Raw genomic sequence first — 27,565 nt, forward strand, 5'->3', positions numbered from 1 at the left:
CATACATAGGGGACATAGAAGAGAGCACCTACTGGTATTAAACCCTTCAATAATTTGAGGAATCTAATATTAAGATGTCAACCATGAGGTGCACAACATATAAGTTATAGCATTCAGAACAAATTATAGATATTTGTGTCTCAACCGACCAGTTTGGTCATGTGAGCTAGTAAAATGGAATAATCTCGTTCATATTCCACGGGATAAACCAAAAGATTGAAAAATACAAGACAGTATGGAGAGAAGTCAGAACTGCACAATGATAGAGCTGTTGTAATTGTATCCAACACTCACATGGTGAGAAGTAGAGCGAATGCTCATTCTGTTGGAATAAAAACCTAGTTTAGTCATGTGAGATGGTGAAATGGAATAATCTCATTCATATTCCAACGGATAAACAACCAAAAGACTGAAACAAATGAGACAGTATGGAGAGAAGCAAGACCTGCACAAGGATAGAGTTGTTCTAACAGTATCCAACACCCACATGGCAAGCATTTTGGTACTCAACTCTAGTTTATTGGCTTAAAATAAGCCCACAAATAAGATAGTGCTTAAAAAAACTAGTTCCTTTGACATATTTTTGGCTTGTAGGATTTCCTAATGGCTTTTTAAAGTGGCTTAAATTGATTTTTTGGTGGGAAATGAGTATGGCAAATGACTTGAAGCTTTTTAAGCAAAATAGGCTTATAAGTCATCCCAAACGAAGGGAAGAGAGGGGTTTCAAACAATTAATAAATGGATGATAATGAGTTTATAAACCAATGGCTCAATGCATAGATGATTATACTGGTTCAAATAAAATAATTTCCTAAACCATTGACCATATTTTTTTTTTGAAAGTCTAATGTCATCAATATGTAATCTTTTCATGTGGAGAGAGCCATAAATTCTGCAAATTTGTTGACGTGTAGGAAGCAGGAGTAATTTCTAATATTCATTTTGAGAGGCTTTCACACTATCCAAAAAACAAATTTAGTACCTGCAAAAGTAGTGAGGATGATCTCATACTCTTCACCAACTTTGACTTCAGTTAGACCCACTGTCTTAGGCTCTATGGAGAGAAAGGAGGATTCGATTTCATCTTGCTTTGGAACCTCAACATTAGTAATAAATTCAAAATACCCAATATCAGGCAACACAATGAAAGTGGCCAACTTAGGGGGCAATTTCGGGTTCACATTTGCTCCAATCCATCCCTCAAAAGACCCATAATCAGCACTCAGCAGTGGCAGCTCACCCGCATAGTGCCTCAATTTTTTCAAATAATGTTCCATTGACCCGGTCATGATCCCATAAATGTACTTTGCATTGGGAAATAGCTCCGGTATTAATCCATACCAATTACTTAATCCCGAGCATTTTTTATGGATCTTATCAGCCAATTTTGGGTTTGGCTTGAGCAATTTCGACATAGCTGTTCGTATGGATAGGACAGTGATTTGGCTGGTGAGAACCCCTTCTCGGATGTCAGTACAGAGTTCTTCCCAAACTTGTTCAAAGGTTCGGAAAGCATAAACAATGCTGTGGGCAAATGTAGAGGACACTACTTGGACTTCGTTCCAATAAATGAGTCTGCTTAGAAGATGGCAGTATAAGGATTGCTGGAAGTCGGGACCAAATATCACTTCATCAGGGCTACAACATTGGGTCCGCATAGCCTTCATTGTATTCTTGAACAGCGAACCACTGAACACGTTCGTAGTAACAGTTCCGGCAGCCAGACCCCCTTTCGTTTTGAATTGCTTGTTGCTGTAAATGAACTGCAAGGCCTTTCCATTCCCAATAGGAAATTCCCTGCAAACCAGCAGTTTTTCACATCAGCAGATATCTTATTAACGACATGCACAAGGGAGGAAAAGCAGAAACACATTAAACGCTAATATGGGCAATGTAGAGAATTTTAAAACATAAGGAAAGGTGGATAGGAGAGTTTGTGTCCATTTGTATGGGTGTGGAATTTCCAAACCAATGGCTCAAATTTGTTTTTGGATGTTCAGAAGAATGAGAGAGAGAGAGAGAGAGAGAGAGAGAGAGAGAGAGAGAGAGAGAGAGTATATACACACATGCCTCACAAAGATTAATAACCATCTTAGAAACTTCTACACAGAGGATGAAAAAACAGTAAAATCATTTAATCAACTGTAAGACTACAATTGGCAAATGAGGAGAATTTTAAAACAAAACTTGTTATTGCCTAGTGACGAGCATTAAACAAATTGATTTCCCTAAAAAAAAGGAGCGTCTTGATTGTGGAAATGTCAAAGTCAGAAAAATGCCTAATTGACATATTCATGAACGCTTTGTTTATTGTTGATTCCTCCAAACAAAGAAAACAAAATTTAATAGACAAGTGAAATGCAACTTCCAAAACATCTAACAGTCACTTACAATTCCAACCAAATATTTTTAAAGTCAACTTGAAAGAGAAGGGCATCTGATACTAATATGAACTAAAAATCCTTTTGCAATAAACAGAGGAATATAACCTGTTTCTAAATACAAAAGATGTCTTATATATCTGCATGGTGGATTCCATCAATTCGTTATTGAACGGGACAAACTTGGGCTTTCCCTGAGTGGTGCCAGAACTGCAAGAAATAAAGAATTGACAGACGCTATGAACTTCACATCCAAACAAATTTTATTAGAAAAAAAAAAGTCACTAAAAAAAGCATCAAGAAAATAACAATTAATTACAAGTACCTTAATGAGGTGGTTGTTATTGGTTTTCCAGTAAGAATGGGGGAAGTATCACCATCCACCATTCTCTGAATGTAAGGTTCCAAATCCTTGTGAGTGACGAGGGGGACAAAAGCCTTGAAACTCTCATGGTCAGTTCTTCCATTAAGACCCTATTTCTTTAAGTACTCTGTGCTGGCATTTTCTTCCAGTATTTTCTGCAGGGTCTCTTTCTGAACTCTCTCAGCATCCTTTGTTAGCATCTCAAATTCTTCTATGACTTCCTCAGGGTCAAATTTTGTGTCCATCTTCTCCAACATCCTCACAGACCTTGAATGGCTTGCTACAATTATCAAAGGACTTATTGAGAAATACATATGTAATTCAACACAAAACCAATTTTGAGAAAGTCTACATGACTTCTAAAACATGAGCATACAATTCGAAGAAGCAATTTCGACAAAATGTAGAGAACATAGTAACACTATTTCACTTTTGCAAAAAAAAAAAAAAAAAAAAAAAAAAAAGAAAAAAAAAAGAAAAAAAAAATTGATTGATAAAAAAAGAGGAAGAAATAACACAAGCCTTTTAGAGAGAGAGAGAGAGAGACGTTAGTTTTTATTTTCTTGGCTCATTTTTGAGTTGGAAGAATATGGAGTGATGGAAGATTTTTCGGGGGTTCGCATTTATAGAAGTTCCAGAATGCCATCCACCAAAAGCGCCAAATTGTTTCCAAATATTACCCCCTGAGTTTTGTTCGAATTACGAAAACACCACTATTGTTGTCTAATTACATATTTGTCCTTCAAGAATGCTTGATATTACGATATGACTGCCGGAATTCTCTAAATTGTGGGGACCTAAAAGCAAAGACACGTAAATATTGGAAATTTTGGATAGAGTTGGATTCCAAATAAATATTAGGGAAATTTTGATATCAACGCCGATACAGACTCCCTCCAAAACCGACCCCCACGACCCCCTCTGAGGTGGCACCTGCTGAAGTCAAGTGAAGAAGAATTGCACAATAAAGAAGGTGTGACACACCCACCTGAAAGATAGAAAAAATATACTGAAAACAAAGACCAAAAAAAAGTGGGAACGGCCTGATATTTCTTTCTTTCCCACCCCTGTCCGTCTTCCCTCTTCCCTCTTCCCTCTTCCATCGTGCGCCCGCCATAGCTCTCCTCCGTCGACCATAGCTCTCCAGCAATAACTCTCTGTATCTCGCTCTACAGATCTTCGATCGCATTCCGATATCATTGAAAAATTACATATGCTTACTACAAAATCTCCAGAGTATCAAACATTGAAAAATTACACGGCATTTTCTATTTGTCAACATAATGAATCCATTATATGTAAACACACCCAAAAAAAAAAAAAAAAAAAAAAAATTCTATTTTCAATAATGATTTCAAGGAGTTACCCAGGTATGAGAGAGAACACAATCAATTTTCTAACCAATCACTGCCTGAGAAACAAACCTCACACCCTTAATTAGAATAAATATTGATTATAATAACAACACAACATAAACATTTGAATTGTTTGAGAGAAATTTTTTCTCTAAAAAAATTAAAAAAAGTAAAAAAAATCAAAAAACTAACTCACATCCCAAGCCAACTCTATATAGTTTGAGTTAGCAGGAGAGTAGTTCCATGATCTTTTTTTTTTTTTTCCAATCAATAAAATGTTAATTAAATTGTGATCTAGTTGAATTCGTATCTTTTAATAATCTAGAATTGAATCGTGATCTTTTCAAAAATTGAATTAACCCAATCTGCGAAAGTTGAATTAATTCAATTTAGTAACATTTGAATTGTTTGTCCACCCTTAATAGAATAAATATTGATTATAACAACAACACAACATAAACGTTTTTAAAAAAAATACAAAAAACAATTCCAAAGTTTGACAATTTATAACAAATTAAACTCTGACCTTTTTAATTGTTTCAATTTAAATTATGAATTTCTAAAATGATATCTATTTTAGCTATCCATTTGTATCTATTAATTATAACCAATGGATCGTGTGTAATTTAGACAATTTAATTATTTATTTTTCTTTATGACTGATGACAATTACTTCTCATTATTTATTCCATGTTAGTTTGATCAAAAATGTTTGGTAGCTCGAAAAACTTCCCCCTGAATCCCCCGAATCACTGAAACGACGTCGTTCAGTTTTGATTTTTTTTTTTTTTTTTTTTTTTTTCTGAAACTGAGGGAGAGAGAGGGAGAAACAAAGGAGAGGAGAGTGGGAGAAAGAGAGAGGAGGAGATGAGAGAAGGAAAACAGATCGCAGCTCGTAGATCGCAGGAGAAGGGAGAAACAGAGAGGAGGAGAGTGCGACGGTGGATGTCGGTCGCAGATCACAGCTCGTCACTCGTGGAAGCTCGTCGGCCGATCGCAGCTCGTCAACCAATCGCCTCCGCCTCGCCTCCGTCTCTGCCTCTGCCTTCGCCCGGTTGAATGTGCCCCCTCCAGTCCTTCTTCTTCTTCTTCTTCCTTCTCTTCTTCTTCTTCTTCTTCTTCTTCTTCTCTTGATTCGGGGGATTCGGGAGCTCCGGATTCGAGCTTCCTAGCACGTCTCTAGTTTGATATGAGGGAACACGTGGGTGAATTTGTTAGCAAGACCTGTTAGTTGAATAAGGGAAGTAGACTTTTGTTTCTGTATTTAAGAGCATGTGGTTTTCATGGTTTTTTGTTGCCGTTTTTCTGCGCCGCTCTCGTCCTCCATTACTATGGATAATTATTAATTTCGGACCACGAATAGGTAATATTTTATAATGTTATAATTAATAAAAATAATAAATAAATAAAATATTATATTAAGTGATTAAAAAATATAATAAATATATTAAATATTGATTGGTTAAAAAATACAAATATATGATATTCTGAAAATATTAAATAATTTCTCATTACTACTACGTGTCAAAAATGAAGAAAAAAACCCAGCAAACAAAATTACAAATTGATTAAAATTTTAAATTTACCACTTAAATTTAAAGTTGTTATTATGGACCACATTAGTCTTTGTTTATAAATTCTGAGCAGCTTATTTATTTATTTTTATTTTTAAATTATAAAATTCAATTTGAACATATGGAGGTTCTCTTAGACATATTTTAGTGGTTTGAACCATTTAATTTAGGAAAAATTACTTTCCAATAGTACTATCAGAAATTATTATTAATTTATAGAAAAATTTATAACTTTAATTATTAATTTATATAAACTTCATCACTTTTTGTAATTTATTTTTTAAATATACATTGAATTGAATTTTTCCCTTTAATGTATAAGGTCAGCCAACTACATCGCTCGCAATAAAAAATAAATTGATTAGACATAGATAATTACTTGATTATTAAGTTTGGTCAAACCTTTATTTTACTGTATTATTTTTAAAAGAACAAGTATAATTTCAAAAGCAAACTATACTTTTTCTATACAAAAATGAAGCAATCACATAACTATAGATTTATAATAAACCTAAATTCTTTACATAAATAATGACATTCAAGTTAAAACAATATGAATCACTAAAATAAATCAACTTAGGCCCATAAATCATTCTAATATGGCCCTCCAATGATTCCAATATGACCCTCCGATCCACTAAAAATGAAGGACTTGGAGATAAGTTAAAACGTGACTAAACTATTCAAGGGTAAAAATTAAAAAAACTAAACTTAAAAAGTCAAAAAGTTATTAAAAAAATTAAAAAGTCTACTATTTAAAGGTAATTTGTAGGGAAAGCCACTAGGACAAAATTATTATTTTGCCTTTTGAATTCAACTATCTAAAAAGTCAAAAAGTTAAAAGTGGGACCTAAAAGGGGATAAATTAAAAATATTTAAGACTAGAATGGATAAGGAAGGTACTTGAAATTTGAAAGATGATGCTAGCACTTTATGGAACTCGATGGCCAATTGTATGAGGAGAATCTCAAGGGAAGTGTTTGGAGAGTCGAAAGGGGCGGAACCCAGCTCTAGGGAAATTTGGTGGTGGAGGGAAGAGGTTCAAGCGGTAGTTAAGGTAAAAAAAGAGTGCTTTAAAACGTGACAAAAGGATAGAACTGAGAAAAAACTTAAGAGTTATAGATTGGCTAATAAGGAGGTTAAAAAAGTAGTGAAAGAAGCTAAGTTGAAAGTTTATGATGACCTATACACTAGACTAGATAGTAAGGAGGGAGAGAAGATGGTATACGAACTTGCTAAGATACGAGAGAGGAAGATAAGAAATTTTAATCAAGTTAAATGCATCAAGAGTAAGGATTCTAAGGTATTGGTGAAGGATGAAGAGATTAAGGAAAGATAGAAGAATTATTTTGAGAAATTATTAAAAGAGGAACATGGAGGTACGGAAATAGAGGAAGAAATAGTCAGTAATATGATAAACTAAGACTATAGGTTCTATCGCAGGATTAGGAACTTTGAAGTGGAGATTGCAATTAAAAAGATGAAATCAAATAAGGTTTTAGGACCCGGTGATATCCTTATTGAAACTTGGAAGTGTTTGGGTAAAAAGAGGGTTACTTGGTTGACTATGTTGTTTAGCAAAATTTTGTTGACTAGGAACATGCCAGATAAGTGGAGGAAAAGTATTTTAGTGCTAATCTATAAAAATAAAGGAGATGTCCAGAATTGCAAAAACTATAGAGGAATCAAGCTAATGTGTCATATAATGAAAGTGTAAGAGAGGGTGATGGAACACCGATTGCAAGATATAACTGAGGTGTTAGAGAATCAATTTGGGTTTATGGCTAATAGGTTAACAATGGAAGGGATTTATCTTTTGAGGAGAGTAATAGAAAAATATAAAGAAAAGAAAAGAGAAGAGACATTTATATGGTATTTATCGACCTTGAGAAAGCATATGATAGAGTGCCCCGGAATATAATATGGTGGGTATTAGAGAAAAAATGAGTGACAAAAGGTTATATTGATGTGATTAGGGACATGTATGAAGGGGTGGTGATCACTATTAGATTGCCTGCTAGAGAGACAAATGAATTTTCTATCACTGTATGGTTACACCAAGGATCTACCTTAAGTCTTTATCTTTTTACTTTAGTTATGGATGAGTTGACGAGAAATATTCAGGATGAAGTGCCATGGTGTATGCTTTTTGCAAATGATATTATACTAGTGGATGAGACTAGAGAATGAGTTAACACAAAGTTAGAGATTTGGAGAAAAGCTCTTGAATCTAAAGGATTTCAGATAAACAGAACTAAGACAGAGACATGGAGTGAAAATTTAATAACAGTAACAATAAAAGCAGAGGATAAATGAAAATTGAGAACCAAGAACTGCCTAAGAGCGAACATTTTCGTTATTTAGAATTGATTGCCATAACAGCAGGGGAAATTGATGCGATGTGACCCATAGGATTAAGGCGGGATGATGTAAGTGGAGAAGTACGTCTTGGGTACTGTGCAATAAACGAATACTCACTAGTCTAAAAAGTAAGCTTTATAGAATAGCTATTAGACCAGTGATATTGTATAGAAAGAAGTGTTGGGCAACCAAGAAACAACATGTAGATAAGATGAGTGTGGCTAAGATGAGAATGCTAAGATGGATGTGTGGCAAGACTAGACAAGACAGAATTATGAATGAGTGTATTCGAGAATGGGTAGGAGGAGCACCGATAGAAGATAAGATGAGAGAGAATCGATCGAGATGGTTTGGTCACATTCAACAGAGACTAACAAAAGTAGTAATGAAGAGAAGCGATGTTGTAACAGTAGATGGGAGTGTTAGGGGACAGAGTATGCCTAGATTAATGTTGGCTAGTCTTGTACATAGAGATATGAACTTAATTTGATTAACGAAATTACCTTTGATAGGGTCGCGTGGAGAAAAAGGATTCATGTAGCCGATCCTATTTGATGAGACTTAAGGTTTGGTTTGGTTTGGTATTTTATTACACATCTTTTCGTAAAAAGTCAAAAAGTTATCCCAAACATATATTTTTTTTCTCTACTTTTTCAACTAAAAAGTCAAAAAGTGTACTTATCTAGTAATTCCAAACAATCATTAAGTTGTGAAAGAGTACTTAATGTAATGATTACACTATCTTATATAAGGAAAATGAGTGAGAGTACTAAGGCCAAGTTTGGCCACCCAAAAATAATCTAACTTTTTATATTTTTTCCATCACATCACCTCTCTACTTTTTTACACATCTTTTCGTAAAAAGAAAAAAATGCACTTATTTAAGTCATCCCAAACAACCCCTAATTAGTGCTATCACTAATGATGTGGCAGTGGATCCTATCCATTGCCACAGTGTTATTGTGCCTTTTTTTTTAATGGATGCCAACTCATTAGTACTAGTTTAGAGCACCACTTTTAGTGATCTTTATCATTGCTGCTTATATAATATCACCCATTAATAAAAAATTATAAATGAATTACATTGAAAATTTTTACCTCTCCTTAATGTAGCAATATTATAGTCTTGAAGAAAATAATAATAACACCATACTTGGTTACGTTTTTTTGAATTTTTTTTTGAAAAAGTGATTTGAAAACTGTTTTTTGAAAAAAAAATGCTTGTTTGGTTTTCTAAAAAATACATCATTACAATTTCAAATTTCCCTCCAAATTAATGATTGAAACAACTAAAAAAACACAAAAAAATCACATCAAAACATTCTCTCAGGTTTTTTAAATATATATATACACACACTAGTATATGCCCGTGCCTAAAGGCACGATGTAAATAATGTTGGGATTAAAATGCAGTTGTAATTTATACATATTATATTAAAATTTATGAAATCTGTGTCATTTTTTTATAAAGATACTAAGAAAATATAAAGAAATATTATTCTTCTTAAAGAACTTGTAACAATTTTACTTGTACCACACGTTGTATAGAACTCAAATAAAATAACAACTCCCTCTAAACAAAATACAGAAATCAGCGCTATTGTATACTCGTTAACTTTCTATAATAAAAAGAAAAAAAAAATTACTGAACACCACATAAAGCACACCAACATGTACTCTGCAATTCCAAACTTAGGGGATTCCAAAACTTCGCACAAAGTTATTCCCAAAGTAACTCAAAATTTACTAACATATATTGTTTTAAGCAAGGCATTTATTTTGTTTCTAAGATTAATTTGTGTTCACCAAAAAAGAAAAAAAAGGAAAAAAGAAAAAAAGAGATTTATCTATGTTTATCTTCCTTTTTTTTTTTTCAATTTTTTCAATCCTCATTATGCATATTTTCTTTTTGGTTTAAATCTTTAACACATACTCCCAACAATCACCAAAATGTGTAATGGCCAAGCCAACATTTTCTTATGACAGGAAAAGAAATCTAGTGTACAGTGCATGAGTCAGTCAAATAAGCCATTATATTAGGTTTCTCATAAGTCATACCAATCCATTCTATTTCATTCCATTACTTTACATTCACCAAAACTATAGCGATCCCGGGTTTACCCTTGTTGTACAGTGATTCGGACTTGTGTCCGTGGAGGATAGTAGTTGATTATTACCTGGTGTACATCCTTTCTTACTTTGTATTTGAGTTATAGGATGTGTTGGGCAGGTTTGTTACAGGTTGGTTGAGATTAGAAACCAAAACTAGTTGCCCAGATTTTGACCTGTCCGCTCGAGCGGGGGTTTTGGCGCTCGAGCGGGAGTTTCACCCATCCAGTATTTCCTGTGCTGTGTTCGACGCTCGAGCGTGGGATTGGCCGCTCGAGCGGGATTGTGTGAGTGCCGCTCGAGCGGGGAGTTGGAAGCTCGAGCGGGAGACCTGTCTGCAAAAGTTCTGGGAGTGTGTATCCGCCGCTCGAGCGGGATTGTTGACGCTCGAGCGGGAGTCTGTGAGTGACGCTCGAGCGGGGAGTTTGACGCTCGAGCGGGGCGACTTTTATATAAATCCGAGATCCGACTTTTGGATCACTTTTTCAAGATCTTTTCTCTCTCTTACTTTTTCAAAAAGCCATTTTCAGAGCTTCTCACTCTAAAACCGGCTCTTCTCTCTTAGATTTGATCTAGTAGGAGTTGTTTGCTCACTTTTGGTCTTTACGAAAGTTGTGTTGATCGTCGAGGGCTACATTTTAATCTAAAAATTTCAGAATTTGAAGCATTTTGGTTTTGGTCTTCATCTCCATTGGAGCTCAAACTTTGAGGTAGGGATATCCTACTCCTTTTTATGAGCTTTGTCTTTAAATTTTAGTATTTTAAGATGTTGGGGTTTGTAGACGCGCCCGCGGAGGGGGGCCTTATGCTACTACAGTTCGGACTCGCGATTTTGTTGTCGCGGTTCTTAATCTGAACCAAAGAGTCCAAATCTGGCAAATCGTTTTGAGAAACAGATTTTTGAAAAAGTAGTGCCAAACATGGACTGCTTTGCCAGATACAGAGTCGCCACCTAAATATTTTTTAATGGGGAAATTTAGAAAACCCTGACTCGGTGCCAAAGGCCACATGTCCGTCATCACCGGAGTTGTCTCGGCTCGGGAGCTTAGGTACGATCGGGGAAGGTCAACTATGAGCACCCCCTTTCGCCCGGTCCGAAGACCAGCCTCTACTAACCATGATATCCGATTTTGAAAACATTACGTGTTCTTATTCCATTTATTAGCCTAGAATTACTATGTTATGCGCGCAGCAAACAAGTATAGACTAGATTGCCTAATTTGGAAATAAGCATTGCATATCCGTTCGGTTTTGAAAAAGTGCTTTGGAATTTGCTACTCGCAAGTAGGCTAAAATACAGATTTCAACGAGTTTTTCCAACTCAAACGATCCAACCTCCACCCACAGGCATTTCAAACAGTTTATCATATAAGCATTTAGCCGCATGGCAAGCATACTGTCATGGCAACATTCACACGCATACGGGATGCTAAAGCGTAAACACTTACATCGTACTCCGTGCCAAAACAATAAACTAGTTAGCAAACATGCGTGATCCTAGCTCATGTTAAAAAATGGCTAATGCATCACATGCAAAAATGCAATCTAGGCAGGCTCGGCTAACCCTAAACATGGCATGCGAAATGCGATCAACTACCACATATTCAATTTGTGAATTGAAGTATAGATGCAGTTAGCGTGATGTACCAAGCCTAATGTATGTAATACAAATGTATGGATGCACGCATGCATAGCATAAAGTATTCTAATTTTAAAGATGCCCTAATCTACCATCATAAGCAGGTAAATAAAAGGGAAGAAAGAAGTGGGGATTGGAAGACATACACACCACCCACACACACTTATTACAGATTTGCCCTCACTCGGAGGGACCAAATAAATATTACACATTAATTAACTACGCAAGCTAATTAAATATTACAAATTGCCTAATCAACTAAGCAAATTTAATTAAACTAAGAAAACAGTAAATCGCCTCGGGAAATGCGCCGCCATGCGTGAGCTGCCTCTGTTTTCCTTCCTTCACTCCTCTGGAGGTTGCCAAAACCTCAGGACTGCTTTTCTAGACAATGAGGAGTGCCACCGGCTGAATGGAATTGCCACCGGCAGTGTGGTGTAGTCACCGGCACAAGATGAATCCATCGGCTGCTTGTTTACTGCCGGTCGGCAATATATACTGCCGGTCGGCAAGGAATGCCTGCAGAGCCTGCAATTGACAGCAACAGAGGGCAAGGCAAAGCATGGCAGCACAATTCAAGGCATATATGCACCAATCATGTCTCTTATCATTGTAATGACTCAAAGGGACATATTTCTCGGTTCTTGGACCACCAATCACGCATTTCCATGCATGATGGCCCAAGTGACCAAGTGTGCAACTTTCATGTCAAATGAAATGCAAACCAATCAAACAAACTAAGTCCTAATTCCTATTATCAAGTCAAGGAACAAGGCATGCATGCAAGATGCAATGCGACCTAGGCATGCAAGCTAAGGATGCAACATGGCATGGCAACAAACTTATGCAAGCATACAAGCAAGCATGGGGCCATGCAAACAAAATAGAGGATGGACTTATACAAGACTTGGGCAGCTCTAATAAGGCCCAAAACAGTAGCCAAAATGCCCAAAAATGGAGGCTAAACACACATGCACACATACACATGTTATGGTCCAAACCTCAAGCATTAAGCAAGCAACATTCAAACACACTTGACAAGAGATTTCATAGACAATTAGCATGCAACATGAGCTCTAAAATCATGCTAAAACATGGTGCCAAACCAAGCAATAAATCAAGCCAAGCATGCAACAAATGGCCTAAGTGCTCAAAGCAAACCAATGGAGTATTGAACTACACTTAGCAAGACCAAACATGGCATGAACTTATTGACCAAAAACAGAGTTTTAGGATATTAATGCAAGGCCTAAGGATCACTTAGATGGCATCCAAATGACTCAAAAACAAAGGCATGCATAATCACCAAAACAAGGAGCATTGCTACACAAGCTTAAGAGGCATTAAAGATGCATCCAAGGTAAACATATAGGCATGCAAATAGGACTGAAATGACATGGTGGATGATTCCAAAACACCAAATCAATGCAAAAATGGCATGCTACACACTCACATACTTAAGGCCAACAAGCCAAAATGCAAAGAGGCTATATGATGCATGCCAAATCCGACCCATACAACCTAGGACAGACCTAGAACATGTCAAGATAAGCACAAAATCTTCACAAATGTAAGCCTAAAACATGCTAGAAACAAAGGCACGCAACCTAAGACATGTTAAGGGATTCCAAGGCATTACATGGCAACTATGCTAAGCATGCATGTAGTACCAAAACCAATTTAAAATCATGTTATATTATGGAAATATAAGCATGAAAAACAGTCTACACATGCTCAAATACACACTCAAACATAGGCTCCCTTTAGAGGCCAAAACATGCCCTTTTCAAGGACAACAAGGAGAGGGGGTGACCCTCTCCCTTTAGAGACTTCAAGGCACCATCTCCACCACTAAAATCCCTCAAGATTTCAGTGGTGAAGAGGCCCAAACACCAAAGTCCCGAAACTAGCACAAAATAGCACAAAATGAGGCCTTTCAAGGCCTAAGAGGGGTCAAACACCCTCAAACCACAAAACACTCTTAATAAACAATCAAGAGGGTCTAAAAACAGAACTTTTTGTATTATACACCAAGCTCAAAAACGAATTTAAGACAGGTAGAAATAAGGTGCAAAAATGGGGAATAAAGGGGTGAGATCCTTACCCTTGAAGCCTTCTTCAACAATGATGCTCCAATGGCCTTCCTTGGCTTGAATCCAACACCAAAGTACTAAAATCAGTCCCTTAGAACCTCAATAGCTAGACAAAGGTGAAACACTAGGTGTTTATGTGCAATAGTAAGACACAAAACACCTAGAGCACAAAAGAGAGGAAAAGAGAGATAGGATGTGTATCTAACCCTAACCCTAAAACCAGAGCTTAACAATGGCTGTCTAAGCTCTCCAAAATACCTCAAGTCTCTAACCTTTTTGCAACAAGAGAGAGCCCCTCTCTATATAGAAGCCTTTGTCTTGTAAAGCTTACAAGACAAGCTTCATAAGAGGGAGATCCCTCCATACACGTGTATGGAGGGGAGCAAAAGCAAGACAGCTGTCTTAAAATATCTGCAAAAGCAGATGCACAGTAGTCGGCCGGCCAAAAATGCCATTTTGGCAAAAAAGAGTGCCGACCGGCACTAAATAGTGCTGACCGGCAACAAAAAGTGCCGGCCGGCAATAAAAAGTGCCGATGGAAGCAAAAACCAGCCGGTGGCCTCTAGCCACTGCCGGTGGTGGGTGGGGATGGTCTACAAGCCCTACCCTGCCTCTCCAAGGCAAAACACAAGTGTTTGGTGTGAAACCAGACACTAAACGGTCGAGTTCGGAGATCCTGAGGCAAGGCGCGCGAGCCGAGGCCTCCGGGAACTCCAAACGAACACAAACATGGATAATCACCGAGTGTTCAAACGGTGACATCCAAGTCTTGAGGACGGTCAAAAATGGGGTGTCTACAGGGTTGGTTTAGTAATTTGTGAAAGTTTGGGGGCTTTTGTGTAAATTTACAAGAGTTGGGGTTTTAACTATATCAAACCTAGATGCATGTTTGGCATGGAAAATGTGAAATTAATGTTAAGACATTAATGAAAATGGAACCTAAGGGTTGTAATGTAAATTATGGAAAATGCCCTAATTACATTGGTTAATTAATTTGCATAATTAATTATGAGAAATGAGGAATTGATTGGGAAGTCATGGGATAAAAAGGGTGTAGTTGGATTATTTATCGCTCACCTAGTTGGAATGTTGATTTAATATCCATTTGTGCATTTATTTTCTGTTTAGAAATAACTGCTTTGGGCTATCGGTGGAGGATAGTCATGATTGTTGTAGACAATGCATGATGATTAGGCAAACTAAAACTAATCGATTGAATGTGTCATAGAGTTTGACGGTGGATTGAATACATTAATTTTATGTATTGATTGATTGTGTATAGAACCTTTGTGTTTATATGCATTGTGTATAGAGGAGGAGATGGAGGATGTACTCCGCGGTTTAGGGGAAGATAGGGGATGTACCTCTAAACCGGATAGGATTGGAGGAGATGGGGGATGAACTCCGTAGACACAGCTCATATGCTTGTCTAGAGAAGTGAAGATACAGCTCATAGGCTTATCTTTGAGAAGTGTAGATACAGCTCATATGCTTGTCTAGTGAAGTGTAGATACAGCTCATATGCTTGTCTAGTGAAGTGTAGATACAGCTCATATGCTTGTCTAGTGAAGTGTGGATACAGCTTATATGCTTATCTATTGATGCGTAAGATGTTTATCTGTTGATGTGTTGATATAGCTAGTATGCTTATCTATTAAATAAAGGTGGAAAATGGAAAGTGACATAGACTCGTATGCTATGAAATTGTGACGTGATATATGCAATGTATCGGTGTTAGCCATCTATCAATTGCTAATCTTTTAGTCATTGCTCATAGTTGGTTTAGTATGTCTCTGCTGGGTTATGGCTCACCCTATATGGGAACATCATTTTCAGGTACAGGTAGCATGCCACTTCCAAGGACGTAGCTTGGGAGGCTAGAGGCGGGCAGACTTTTGTTGTCCTTTCCCTTTTGATGTATTACATGTATATTCAAGCCAAGGGCTTAATATGTAAATGAGTTAGTACTCTTTTGTTGTAACCAAGTGTTAGCTTGGAAAGCTGTAAGCCTTTAGGGCATTTGCTTTTGTTGTTAACATGTAATACTTTTTGTAATGAAACTTTGTTGAATAGAAGAATGTAGAGCTTTTATATATATCAATGTATGTCTATATTGATGGGTTTAATGTTATTTTTTTGAGGGCGTTACAACTTGGTATTAGAGCGTACCGGGTTCGAATACTTTGGGTACGTGGGAAGTGATTAGGATCACAATGGGTTTGTCTCGCTTGATAGAGACTTAGATGTAGTGTCATAGGTTATGTGCTTAATTGATAACATGCTTATGTGACTATGTGGGTATGGAATGTAGTTTATAGGATGTTGATTGGATCCTTGGGTTTCTGGGAGTCTTGTTGGAAAGGCACTTGATCAATGCTGTTTCTAACCGGAACTCTAGTAACGCCTCGGGACTATCATTATCCGGAGATGAAATTCGTAAGTGCTTATGTGTTTATGTGCTTACGTGGAGTGAATTACTGTTGTCCATGCATTAAGACGTGAGTGTTTAGTTTTGGCACATTGTGAATGTGCTAATGTTCTGTATTACCTTTATTAGGATGTCAGGACGAGGAAGAGGTGCTAGGCGTGGTAGGCCTGCGAGGCAGGAAGTACCCTTACCGAATGACATTCCGACAGTGCAGGAGGGAGTTGGCCAAACCAATGTGGCCCAGCCAGCGGGTCAACAGGCTATGAGTGCCTTGGCACGAGAGATAGCAGGGGCTTTGGGTATTCTCAGAGCAGGAAATCAGGCAGCTGAGGCAGGGCCTTCTTTTTTGAAGAGGGAGTTCTTCCGGTCTAACCCGGATGAGTTTGTTGGGGATCAAAAGGAGCCACTGAAGGCTGACGAGTGGTTGGAACAAATGAGTAAGACGTTCGAGATGCTTGGCATTGAGGACGGGGCACTGAAAGTGACCTTGGCATCTTTCCAGCTGAAGGGAGATGCGGGTCAATGGTGGAAGTACGAGAAGGCTCGGGTTGGTAGTACATGGGAGGCGTTTGTAAATGCTTTCCAGGAGAGGTTTTTATCTGCAGTGGCTAGGGAGAAGTTGAGGGATCAGTTTAGCCGGCTTAATCAGCAGGGCATGTCTGTGGCAGAGTTTGAGGCCAATTTCACTAGTTTGTCCAGGTTTGCACCTGAGTTGGTGGCGTCCGAAGAATGCCGTTGCTATGAGTTTGAGCGGAAGTTGAGACGGGGCCTCAAGTTGAGGGTTGGTGGGTCTTTCATCCGAGAGTATAGACACTTAGTGGATGCTGTAGCTCATATGGAGCTCATGATGCAGGAGGAGGATGAGGGGCAGAGAGGCTCCAAGAGGAGCCAAGATGGTCAGGGTGATGGCAGGAGACAGAGGGGTCCTAATCCTCAGCAGTCTCAAGGTGGTTTGGCTAGGTTGACCTTTCCAGTGCCGAGTGCAGGCTCCGGGAGAGGTGGTCAGGGGGATTTCACCTGTTACAAGTGTGGCCAGCTGGGTCACAAAGTTTCGGTTTGCCCGCAGAAGGGAGGGGGTCAGCGAGCTGCTTCTTCATCAGCTAGACCTCAGGGCTAGAGTCAAGGCAGAGGCTAGTCCTTGTCTTGCTATCAGTGTGGTCAACCCGGGCATCTGAAGAGGTTTTGCCCGCAGTTGAGTGCCACTTCGGGAGCGTCTGGTTCCAGGCAGACGCAGAGTTTTCAGCCAGCCCAGTCTGTGCAGGCCTCGAGGGCCAATCCGGGGGCTTCGTCGTCCCAGTCAGTACTGCAGTCGTATGCTCCTAGAGGTGAGCAGGGGGATCAGGGGCCCACAGGGCGCGTGTATGCTGTTACCGCACAGGATTTAGTACCGGCTCCATCGGTAGTGAGAGGTACTTTTCTGTTTTGCAACTCGGTTGCTAGTGTGTTGATTGACACGGGTGCATCTCATTCTTTTGTATCTGCAGCATTTGCATCTGTTTTAGAATTGGAGTTGGCACAGTTAGCATCTCCCATTTGTGTGGTATCGCCTTTGGGTGGTGAGTTGATCTTGAAACAAGGTGTTAGGGGTTGTGATATAGAGGTCGCCGATCATAGGCTTCCTTTTCCGTTTGTTGTCATGCCCATGAAGGGCTTTGATGTTATTTTGGGTATGGACTGGCTATCGTCATACCGGGCTGTTATCGATTGCTTCCGCCAGAGGGTCACGTTATGTACCTTGAGGGGGGAGTGGTTCCATTTCTTAGGAGACCGGGTTGGTAGCGTTTTGCCACCGGGGTACGATTCACGAGGGCAAAGTGAGCTTAGTGGTCTACTTGCTAGCTTTGAGAGTGGTGAGAGTGGTGAGACCCAGCTTGTATTGCCGAGGGTGGTTTGTGAGTATTCGGATGTCTTTCCCGAAGACCTTGTTAGTTTGCCACCTCACCGAGAGATAGAGTTCTCTATTGATCTAGTGCCCGGCACGGCGCCGATTTCTATGGCACCTTACCGTTTTGCTCCAGCAGAGTTGATTGAGTTGAAAGTTCAGCTCCAAGAATTGCTAGATAAGGGCTTTGTTCGCCCTAGTGTTTCACCGTGGGAAGCACCGGCCCTCTTTGCTAAAAAGAAAGATGGTGCCTTGAGATTGTGTATAGACTACCGAAAGTTGAATCGGGCTACGGTCAAGAATAAGTACCCTATGCCCCGTATAGATGATTTGTTTGACCAGTTGAAGGGTTCCCGTTGTTTCTCTAAGATAGACTTGAGATCGGGTTACCACCAGTTGAGGGTCAGGGAGGAGGATATTCCTAAGACGGCATTCCGTACGCGGTATGGCCATTATGAATTTCTGGTGATGCCATTTGGGCTTACCAATGCACTGGCAGTCTTTATGGACTTGATGAACCGGATTTTTCAGGAATTCTTGGATCGATTTGTAGTCGTTTTCGTGGACGACATCCTTATCTATTCGCCTTCAGAGGAGGAGCACGAGGAACACTTGAGAGTGGTGCTTGAGTTGCTTAGAGCCCATAGGCTGTATGCCAAGTTTGGGAAGTGTGAGTTCTGGCTAGGAGAGGTGAAATTCTTAGGCCACGTAGTATCCGGGGAAGGAGTGTCTGTTGATAAATCCAAGGTAGAGGCAGTGCAAGATTGGGCACAGCCTAAGAGTGTGTTTGAGATCCGCAGTTTTCTGGGATTAGCTGGGTATTACCGTCGGTTTGTGAAGGATTTCTCCAAGCTAGCTTCGCCGTTGACTAGATTGACACGGAAAGGGGTCAAGTTTGTGTGGAGTGAGACTTGTGAAAAGTCGTTCCAAGAGCTGAAGGGTAGATTGACCACTGCTCCGGTTTTGATTATTCTGGAGAGAGGGTTGGGTTATGCGGTTTATTGTGATGCCTCGTGAGAGGGTTTGGGTTGTGTGTTGATGCAAGAAGGGAAAGTGGTAGCTTATGGCTCACGTCAGTTAAAAATTCACGAGAAGAATTACCCTACACACGACCTAGAGTTAGCAGCAGTGATCTTTGCCTTGAAGATTTGGAGGCACTACCTTTATGGTGAGAAGTTCGAGGTGTTCTCGGACCACAAGAGTTTGAAGTATCTGTTTACATAGAGAGACTTGAATTTGAGGCAGAGGAGATGGATGGAGTTCATTGAGGACTACGACTTTGAGTTGCATTATCACCCGGGAAAGGCCAATGTTGTGGCCGATGCCCTTAGTAGGAAATCCATTAGTGATGTAGCTTGTATTGCCATCCGAGAATGGGAGATGTTGGGAGCACTTGGCGAGTTTGATTTGCTACTGGGCGAATCTGTTGAGGCTGCGGCCTTGTTTTCCGTTGTCGCGCAGCCTACACTTGTGACTAGAGTGTTAGAGGCACAGAGAGGTGACCTTGAGGTAGAATCTCTCTGAGAGAAGATCTCAGGTGGGAAGGTTGAGAAGGGTTTGACGGTGTATCCCGACCTGAGTGTGAGATACCGAGACCGTTTGTTTGTGCCGGAGTCTTGCCGAGAGGAAGTACTCCGAGAGTTTCACCATTCACGTCTTCCGGTGCATCCGGGAGGCAATAAGATGTATCGGGATTTGGGTCGCCAGTTTTGGTGGCGCGGTATGAAGAGAGATGTGGCTGTTTTCGTATCGAAGTGCCTTACTTGCCAGCAAGTGAAGGCCGAGCATCAGAGGCCAGCGGGTTTGTTGCAACCCTTGCCTATTGCCGAGTGGAAGTGGGAGCATGTCACTATGGACTTCGTTGTAGGTCTTCCGAGGACTCAGCGGGGTAGTGACGCCATTTGGGTGGTTGTAGACCGGTTGACTAAGTCGGTGCACTTCATTCCTATACGCGTGAGAGATTCGGTAGACCATCTTGCCGACTTGTATATTCAGGACATAGTGAGATTGCACGGGGTCCCAGTGACGATCGTCTCAGATAGAGATCCTCGTTTTACTGCTAGGTTGTGGCAGAGTTTGCAGAGTGCCTTGGGCACTAAGTTGACCTTTTGTACGGGTTATCATCCGCAGACTGACGGGCAGTCCGAGCGTACTATTCAGATCCTTGAGGATATGCTTCGGGGTTGTGTCCTTGACTTTAGTAGGACGTGGGAGAGGCACTTACCATTGGTGGAGTTTGCCTACAACAACAGCTTTCAGTCTAGTATCGGTATGGCACCGTTTGAGGCCTTGTATGGCCGACCGTGTAGGTCTCCAGTTTGTTGGGCCGAGGTGGGTGACGCACCTTTGTTGGGTCCGGAGTTGGTTAGAGAGACGACGGAGAAAGTTGAACTTATCCGTAGGAGGCTGGTTACAGCCCAGAGTCATCAGAAATCTTATGCCGACCGTAGGAGGAGGCCTTTGGCGTTTGAGGTAGGTGATCATGTTTTCTTGAAAATATCACCTAGGCGAGGTTTGATGAGGTTCGGAAAGAGTGGGAAGTTATCCCCTCGGTTTATTGGGCCTTTTGAGATCCTTGAGAGGATTGGCGAGGTTTCTTATCGTTTGGCTTTGCCGCCGCAGTTGTCTGGAGTGCATGACGTCTTTCATGTTAGTATGCTTCGGAAGTATGAGCCAGATCCATCGCATGTATTAGATTGGACCGACTTAGAGGTAGATGAGGATGCCTCGTATGAGGAGAGACCAGTTCGGGTCTTGGATAGACGGGATCAAGTCCTGCATGGCAAGACCATCCCTTTAGTGAAGGTTTTGTGGAAACATCACGGAGTGGAGGAGGCCACTTGGGAATGTGAGTTGGAGGTCCGCGAGAAATATCTGGACATGTTTATTGATGTGTAATCTTGTATTTAGACTTTGTAGTATTGTTGGACTTAAGAGCTTTATATATGTCTTAAGTTGTAAAACATTGGTAGTGTTTTGGTTTAATGGAAGTATGTTGTAGAACTTACCTTGATATGGGAAGTTAATTATGATATTGCATATGTTGGCTATATTGTAGAATTGGAGTTGTATCATGTATATTGATAATGATATGAACTGTGAACCATGCATGTTGAAAATGGTTAGAAATGGAAGGAAATTGCATGATAATAATGCACTTATAATATACATTGTGAAATACCTCTTGAAAAGGGATGGAATTGACCGGTAATGGGCCGAAATGTTTAAATATCATGTCGTAATATTGTTGGACATGGGGAAAACCTATTTTTGAACTTGTGTTTAATTTCGGGGACGAAATTCTTTAAGGGGGGGAGGTTATAGCGATCCCGGGTTTACCCTTGTTGTACAGTGATCCGGACTTGTGTCCGTGGAGGATAGTAGTTGATTATTACCTGGTGTACATCCTTTCTTACTTTGTATTTGAGTTATAGGATGTGTTGGGCAGGTTTGTTACAGGTTGGTTGAGATTAGAAACCAAAACTAGTTGCCCAGATTTTGACCTGTCCGCTCGAGCGGGGGTTTTGGCGCTCGAGCGAGAGTTTCACCCATCCAGTATTTCCTGTGCTGTGTTCGACGCTCGAGCGTGGGATTGGCCACTCGAGCGGGATTGTGTGAGTGCCGCTCGAGCAAGGAATTAGAAGCTCGAGCGGGAGACCTGTCTGTAAAAGTTCTGGGAGTGTGTATCCGCTGCTCGAGCGGGATTGTTGACGCTCGAGCGGGAGTTTGTGAGTGACGCTCGAGCGGGGAGTTTGACGCTCGAGCGGGGCGACTTTTATATAAATCCGAGATCCGACTTTTGGATCACTTTTTCAAGATCTTTTCTCTCTCTTACTTTTCCAAAAAGCCATTTTCAGAGCTTCTCACTCTAAAACCGGCCCTTCTCTCTTAGATTTGATCTAGTAGGAGTTGTTTGCTCACTTTTGGTCTTTACGAAAGTTGTGTTGATCGTCGAGGGCTACATTTTAATCTGAAAATTTCAGAATTTGAAGCATTTTGGTTTTGGTCTTCATCTCCATTGGAGCTCAAACTTTGAGGTAGGGATATCCTACTCCTCTTTATGAGCTTTGTCTTTAAATTTTAGTATTTTGAGATGTTGGGGTTGGTTTAGTAATTTGTGAAAGTTTGGGGGCTTTTGTGTAAATTTACAAGAGTTGGGGTTTTAACTATATCAAACCTAGATGCATGTTTGGCATGGAAAATGTGAAATTAATGTTAAGACATTAATGAAAATGAAACCTAAGGGTTGTAATGTAAATTATGGAAAATACCCTAATTACATTGGTTAATTAATTTGCATAATTAATTATGAGAAATGAGGAATTGATTTGGGAAATCATGGGATAAAAAGGGTGTAGTTGGATTATTTATCGCTCACCTAGTTGGAATGTTGATTTAATATCCATTTGTGCATTTATTTTCTGTTTAGAAATAACTGCTTTGGGCTATCGGTGGAGGATAGTCGTGATTGTTGTAGACAATGCATGATGATTAGGCAAACTAAAACTAATCGATTGAATGTGTCATAGAGTATGACGGTGGATTGAACACATTAATTTTATGTATTGATTGATTGTGTATAGAACCTTTGTGTTTATATGCATTGTGTATAGAGGAGGAGATGGGGGATGTACTCCGCGGTTTAGGGGAAGATAGGGGATGTACCTCTAAACCGGGTAGGATTTTAGGAGATGGGGGATGAACTCCGTAGACACAGCTCATATGCTTGTCTAGAGAAGTGAAGATACAGCTCATAGGCTTATCTTTGAGAAGTGTAGATACAGCTCATATGCTTGTCTAGTGAAGTGTAGATACAGCTCATATGCTTGTCTAGTGAAGTGTAGATACAGCTCATATGCTTGTCTAGTGAAGTGTGGATACAGCTTATATGCTTATCTGTTGATGCGTAAGATGTTTATCTGTTAATGTGTTGATATAGCTAGTATGCTTATCTATTAAATAAAGATGGAAAATGGAAAGTGACATAGACTCGTATGTTATGAAATTGTGACGTGATATATGCGGATGTATCGGTGTTGGTCATCTATCAATTGCTAATCTTTTAGTCATTGCTCATAGTTGGTTTAGTATATCTCTGCTGGGCTGTGGCTCACCCTATATGGGAACATCATTTTCAGGTACAGGTAGCATGCCACCTCCAAGGACGTAGCTTGGGAGGCTAGAGGCGGGCATACTTTTGTTGTCCTTTCCCTTTGATGTATTACATGTATATTCAAGCCAAGGGCTTAATGTGTAAATGAGTTAGTATTCTTTTGTTGTAACCAAGTGTTAGCTTGGAAAGCTGTAAGCCTTTAGGGCATTTGCTTTTGTTGTTAACATGTAATACTTTTTGTAATGAAACTTTGTTGAATAAAAGAATGTGGAGCTTTTATATATATCAATGTATGTCTATATTGATGGGTTTAATGTTATTTTTTTGAGGGCGTTACAAAAACCACTCACAGAAAAGCTACAAAGACTACTACAACACCTTTACTAAGCTCCATAAGAAAAGAAAGATTGAGAAAAATAATCTAGTGAAAAAAGCAAATGAAAGCAAAAAGTTTGAGCAATACTATTTTTTTTATCATGGTTTACTGCTCATTAGTCCCATTTTGCTTCCATTTTTTATGCAAATGGAAAGAGAGCTTTGTTTAAAACATAACTACCAAATGGGGGGAGGGAGAAATTTTTTATAAACCCAATAATCACCGAAGACCCAATAAGTAACAGACCAAAAAATTTAACTTTTATCAAAATTATATGAGTAATGAAATAGATGTAATAAAGAAAAATTGTGTGAGAAAAAAAAAATTTGAATTTAATTAGACACCAAGAAACATATCCGGCATGACTAACTAATTAAATTTTAATTCAAATTTCCCATGGTTTCTAGCAACTTTTTCCTATGGTTTCAACATATTCGGCATGACTAACTAATTAAAATACCTGTATGGGATAACATCTCTACCAAAACCAAGACACTGAAACAGAGCCAGCAACCCACAACCCTAATCTTCTCCATTGTCGCCATTGAAGTTGTTGCACCATTTGAAGCAAATCACATAATGGTGCTTAAAGATGGAGCAAAAAAAATATAAAGAGATAGATTAATGGTGCCTGAACAAATAATCCAAGTCAATTAAGAAAAATAAACAATTCAGAACATCAGCACTTGTTCTTGAGTACAAAACCCAATAAAAAAAATAATAATTTTGATAAAAATACATTCATAATAGACCTTTCAGTCAAACCCAAAAATGACAATAACCAAAATTTCATTTTCTTTACTTTTGCTACCACTTTCTTAGCAACCAAACAAGACAAAAATATTTTTGTATAACTACATCTGATAAAAAGAATGGTTTCTATGCTGATAACAAAAAAAAAAATTAAAAAGAAAAAGAAAAACAAACCCAAATAAAAAAGGGGAAGTGTGAGAAGGAGAGGGAGAGGGAGAGGGAGAGGAGGCAAAGATTTATTATCATATCAAAATCCAAAACCCAAATAAAAACCCTAGATTCTCACACCTTCTTCCAAAAAAAAGAACAGATAGTATAGCTTTCTACCTTGGAGCTGTGTAGAGAAAGAGGAGGTAGAGATTGAGGCAGATGGTAGAAATCACCCCCTCTTAGTGGTGCTATATTCCGTCAGAGCTATATTCCAGAAATCACCACCGGAGATTAAACTTCTAAAGAGACAAAGCTTGGCGGAAAGAGGAAGATGTGTGGTGGGAAAAAGAGGTGTGGGAGAAAATGGAGTTTCAAATTTTGAAATCAAAATCAGAGAGAGGGAGAGAGAGAAGATGTCTGTGTGAATTGATTCAATCCTGAGGGTAAGAATCAAAAAGCTAAATGTAAAACTGATCTGAAGCATTGGTATTCACCCAAAAAATCTAAACCATTGAAATGTCCAAGTAGGACAAATGAGAATAAGACATTTTCAACCATTGGATTGAATCAATCTGATGGTGCATATTTTGATAGGTATACAAAAGTCCCATTAGGATTCAAAAATGTATGCCCGTGCCTAAAGGTACAGAGGAAATAATATTGGGATTAATCTTCTCCTGTCCAATCTTTTATGTAGTACATGGAAAATTTATTCACAAAATAATTTCGGAGAAAATTGTTCCTTTCTTATAGCATCACTATTATTCTTACCCAAGTTATCAATCTTTCTTGTTCTAATTGAAGAGGTTAGTCTCATTTGAACTTCGGCTCAAATTAGAAAGGAATATAATCTCAGTGATTGGTAACCAAGTTGACAATGTCCAACAGTGCAAAAAACAAAGTTGCACTTTAAATAACGTTATGTGCTCTCTAAGAAACATATAGTGCAATTTTGGCTTGTTCAAATTCAACTAAACAAAGTTCTGATAAAAAAAAATAAAATAAATTCAACTAAAAAAAGTTGACAAAAAAGAAAAAATGGTCCAATAATGGTTATGAAGGCCTTTCTTAGGCAGTGTGTAGTGTGTATTGTGGGAAATCAGAAATCAACTTTGTGTGCCACTTCTATGCACTCATATAAAACATCTTAATTCATAAACAAAAATAAAAGAAAATATAAATAAAAACAAATAGAAGACAAACAAACAAATTTAAACAGTAAAGTGGCAAACTCATTGCCCTCGAAGAATTATAGATTCTTTAAGTCTTTCTATATCAAATGTAGATAACTGGAGCGCATTTTGGACGGAAATGAAAAGCATCTCAACCATTGAATTTTGGATGGAGCAATCTAAATCATTGAAACAAAATGTATATCTGATCAAAAATCTCATGCTTAAGTGAATAAAAAGAAGAAAAAAAAAATTTAAAAGAGGAGGAAAATGTAAAATATAAAATATAAAAAAATAACAATAAAAATGATAGAATTTGGAAATTTGAATTTAATTAGACACCAAGAAACAAAAAATTTGCAATGTTAATCAACAACCATAAAAAAATCTTTTTAATATTTTTTTTAATAACCTTACACAAAATTAACCATATATGACAGTCAAATATTTTTTCCAAATCACTTGGTAGCAAATCTATGTAATCACAAAAGATTAGACAAAAGAACATAGGTCTAAAAACTAATTCCATTTAATCCAATAATAATAAAAAATGATAAAATTCTATTTTGAACTAACCCAAAATTACAGAAAGAGGATACCATAAACTAATAATTAGCCAAAGGAAACTCAAAATTACACAGTCTATGATTAGCCAAAGGAAACTCAACAAAAATAAAATAAAATAAAATAAAAATTTGAGGCTAAAAAATATTAATGAACTATTTCCTCCACTTACTCACCAACCAAACATGACAAAATTTTTTTGGTAAAAGCTATTGATTTATGGACTAATAAATATTTACACCGATTCAAAAAAGTCTTCAAATTTGAAACAAACAAAAAATAAATTTTATACTCACTGTGTAATTCTATTCCATGTGAAACAGGTCCATACTCTAACACTATTTAATTTCATTTTTAGAATTTATTTATTTTTAAATTTGAAAAAAATAAAACTCAAACAAATATTTTTAAAATTGAAAAAAAATATTTATGATCCAAAAATAGAAAATCTTGGAAAGTTTTTTGTACCTATATGTACCTATATTTTCAGAAAAATGTACCTATTCAAAGCCTACCTATCTGTACCCCGATTTTCAGAAAAACCTACCTATTAGAAAAATGTACCTATATCCAAACATATATACCTAAATGTACCTATATGTACCTATATTTTCAGAAAAAATGTACCTATTCAAAGCCTACCTATATGTACCTCGATTTTCAGAAAAACCTACCTATCAGAAAAATATACCTAGATTTTCAAAGCCTACCAATATGTACCTATTCTACTAAAGCTAACCTATCTCATTTATTTTTTTTTGAAAATATAACTCATTTTTCAAAATAACCAAACAAGTTATATAAAATTTTCAAAAAATCATATTCAAAAAACTACAACCAAACACAGTGAATAATATTACCATATAGAAAAAATAAAATAATAATAATATTACCATATAGAAAAAATAGTATATAAATTCACTTCATAAATCTACTTTTCAAATCAAATAATGTGTAATAGAGATAATTGACTGATAATTAAAAAGAATATAAGAAAGATAATTACCTTAAATATTTTAATAAACTTTCACATTATTAAATTAAAAAAATATAGGGGGAATACCCTATTAGTGGGGCAACGAAAAATTATTATAAAAAAAATAAAAATTTATAATTTTAATTATTAACATTTATAATATTTTTCCACTAGGAGTCTAAAATATAACTGCACACCGTATATTTAGGCCTCGTTTGAGAATAAGTTATTTTAGTAATTTTTTAGCTTTTTATGAAAATATATGTAGAAAAATC

At 38.0% G+C, this 27,565-nt stretch overlaps 2 protein-coding genes across 3 annotated transcripts in view; both read right to left on the reverse strand.

The window, feature by feature from the left end:
• LOC114283086 (jasmonoyl--L-amino acid synthetase JAR4-like) overlaps positions 1–3,173 on the reverse strand; it is a 43,005-nt gene extending 39,832 nt beyond the window's left edge. Inside the window, exons 1-3 of the mRNA XM_082868112.1 lie at positions 2,707–3,173; positions 2,490–2,591; positions 983–1,797 (exon numbers count right to left, since the gene is read on the reverse strand). Of these exons, the coding sequence (XP_082724238.1) occupies positions 983–1,797; positions 2,490–2,591; positions 2,707–2,768 (979 nt within the window). The 5' untranslated portion in view covers positions 2,769–3,173. The remainder of the gene's footprint in view (positions 1–982; positions 1,798–2,489; positions 2,592–2,706) is intronic.
• LOC114283083 (methylesterase 10-like) overlaps positions 1–27,565 on the reverse strand; it is a 297,358-nt gene that overhangs the window by 141,335 nt on the left and 128,458 nt on the right. The window lies entirely within an intron of this gene.

This window comes from Camellia sinensis, chromosome 5, assembly GCF_055761805.1.
Source record: "Camellia sinensis isolate YWXY chromosome 5, ASM5576180v1, whole genome shotgun sequence".
Lineage (NCBI taxonomy): Eukaryota > Viridiplantae > Streptophyta > Magnoliopsida > Ericales > Theaceae > Camellia > Camellia sinensis.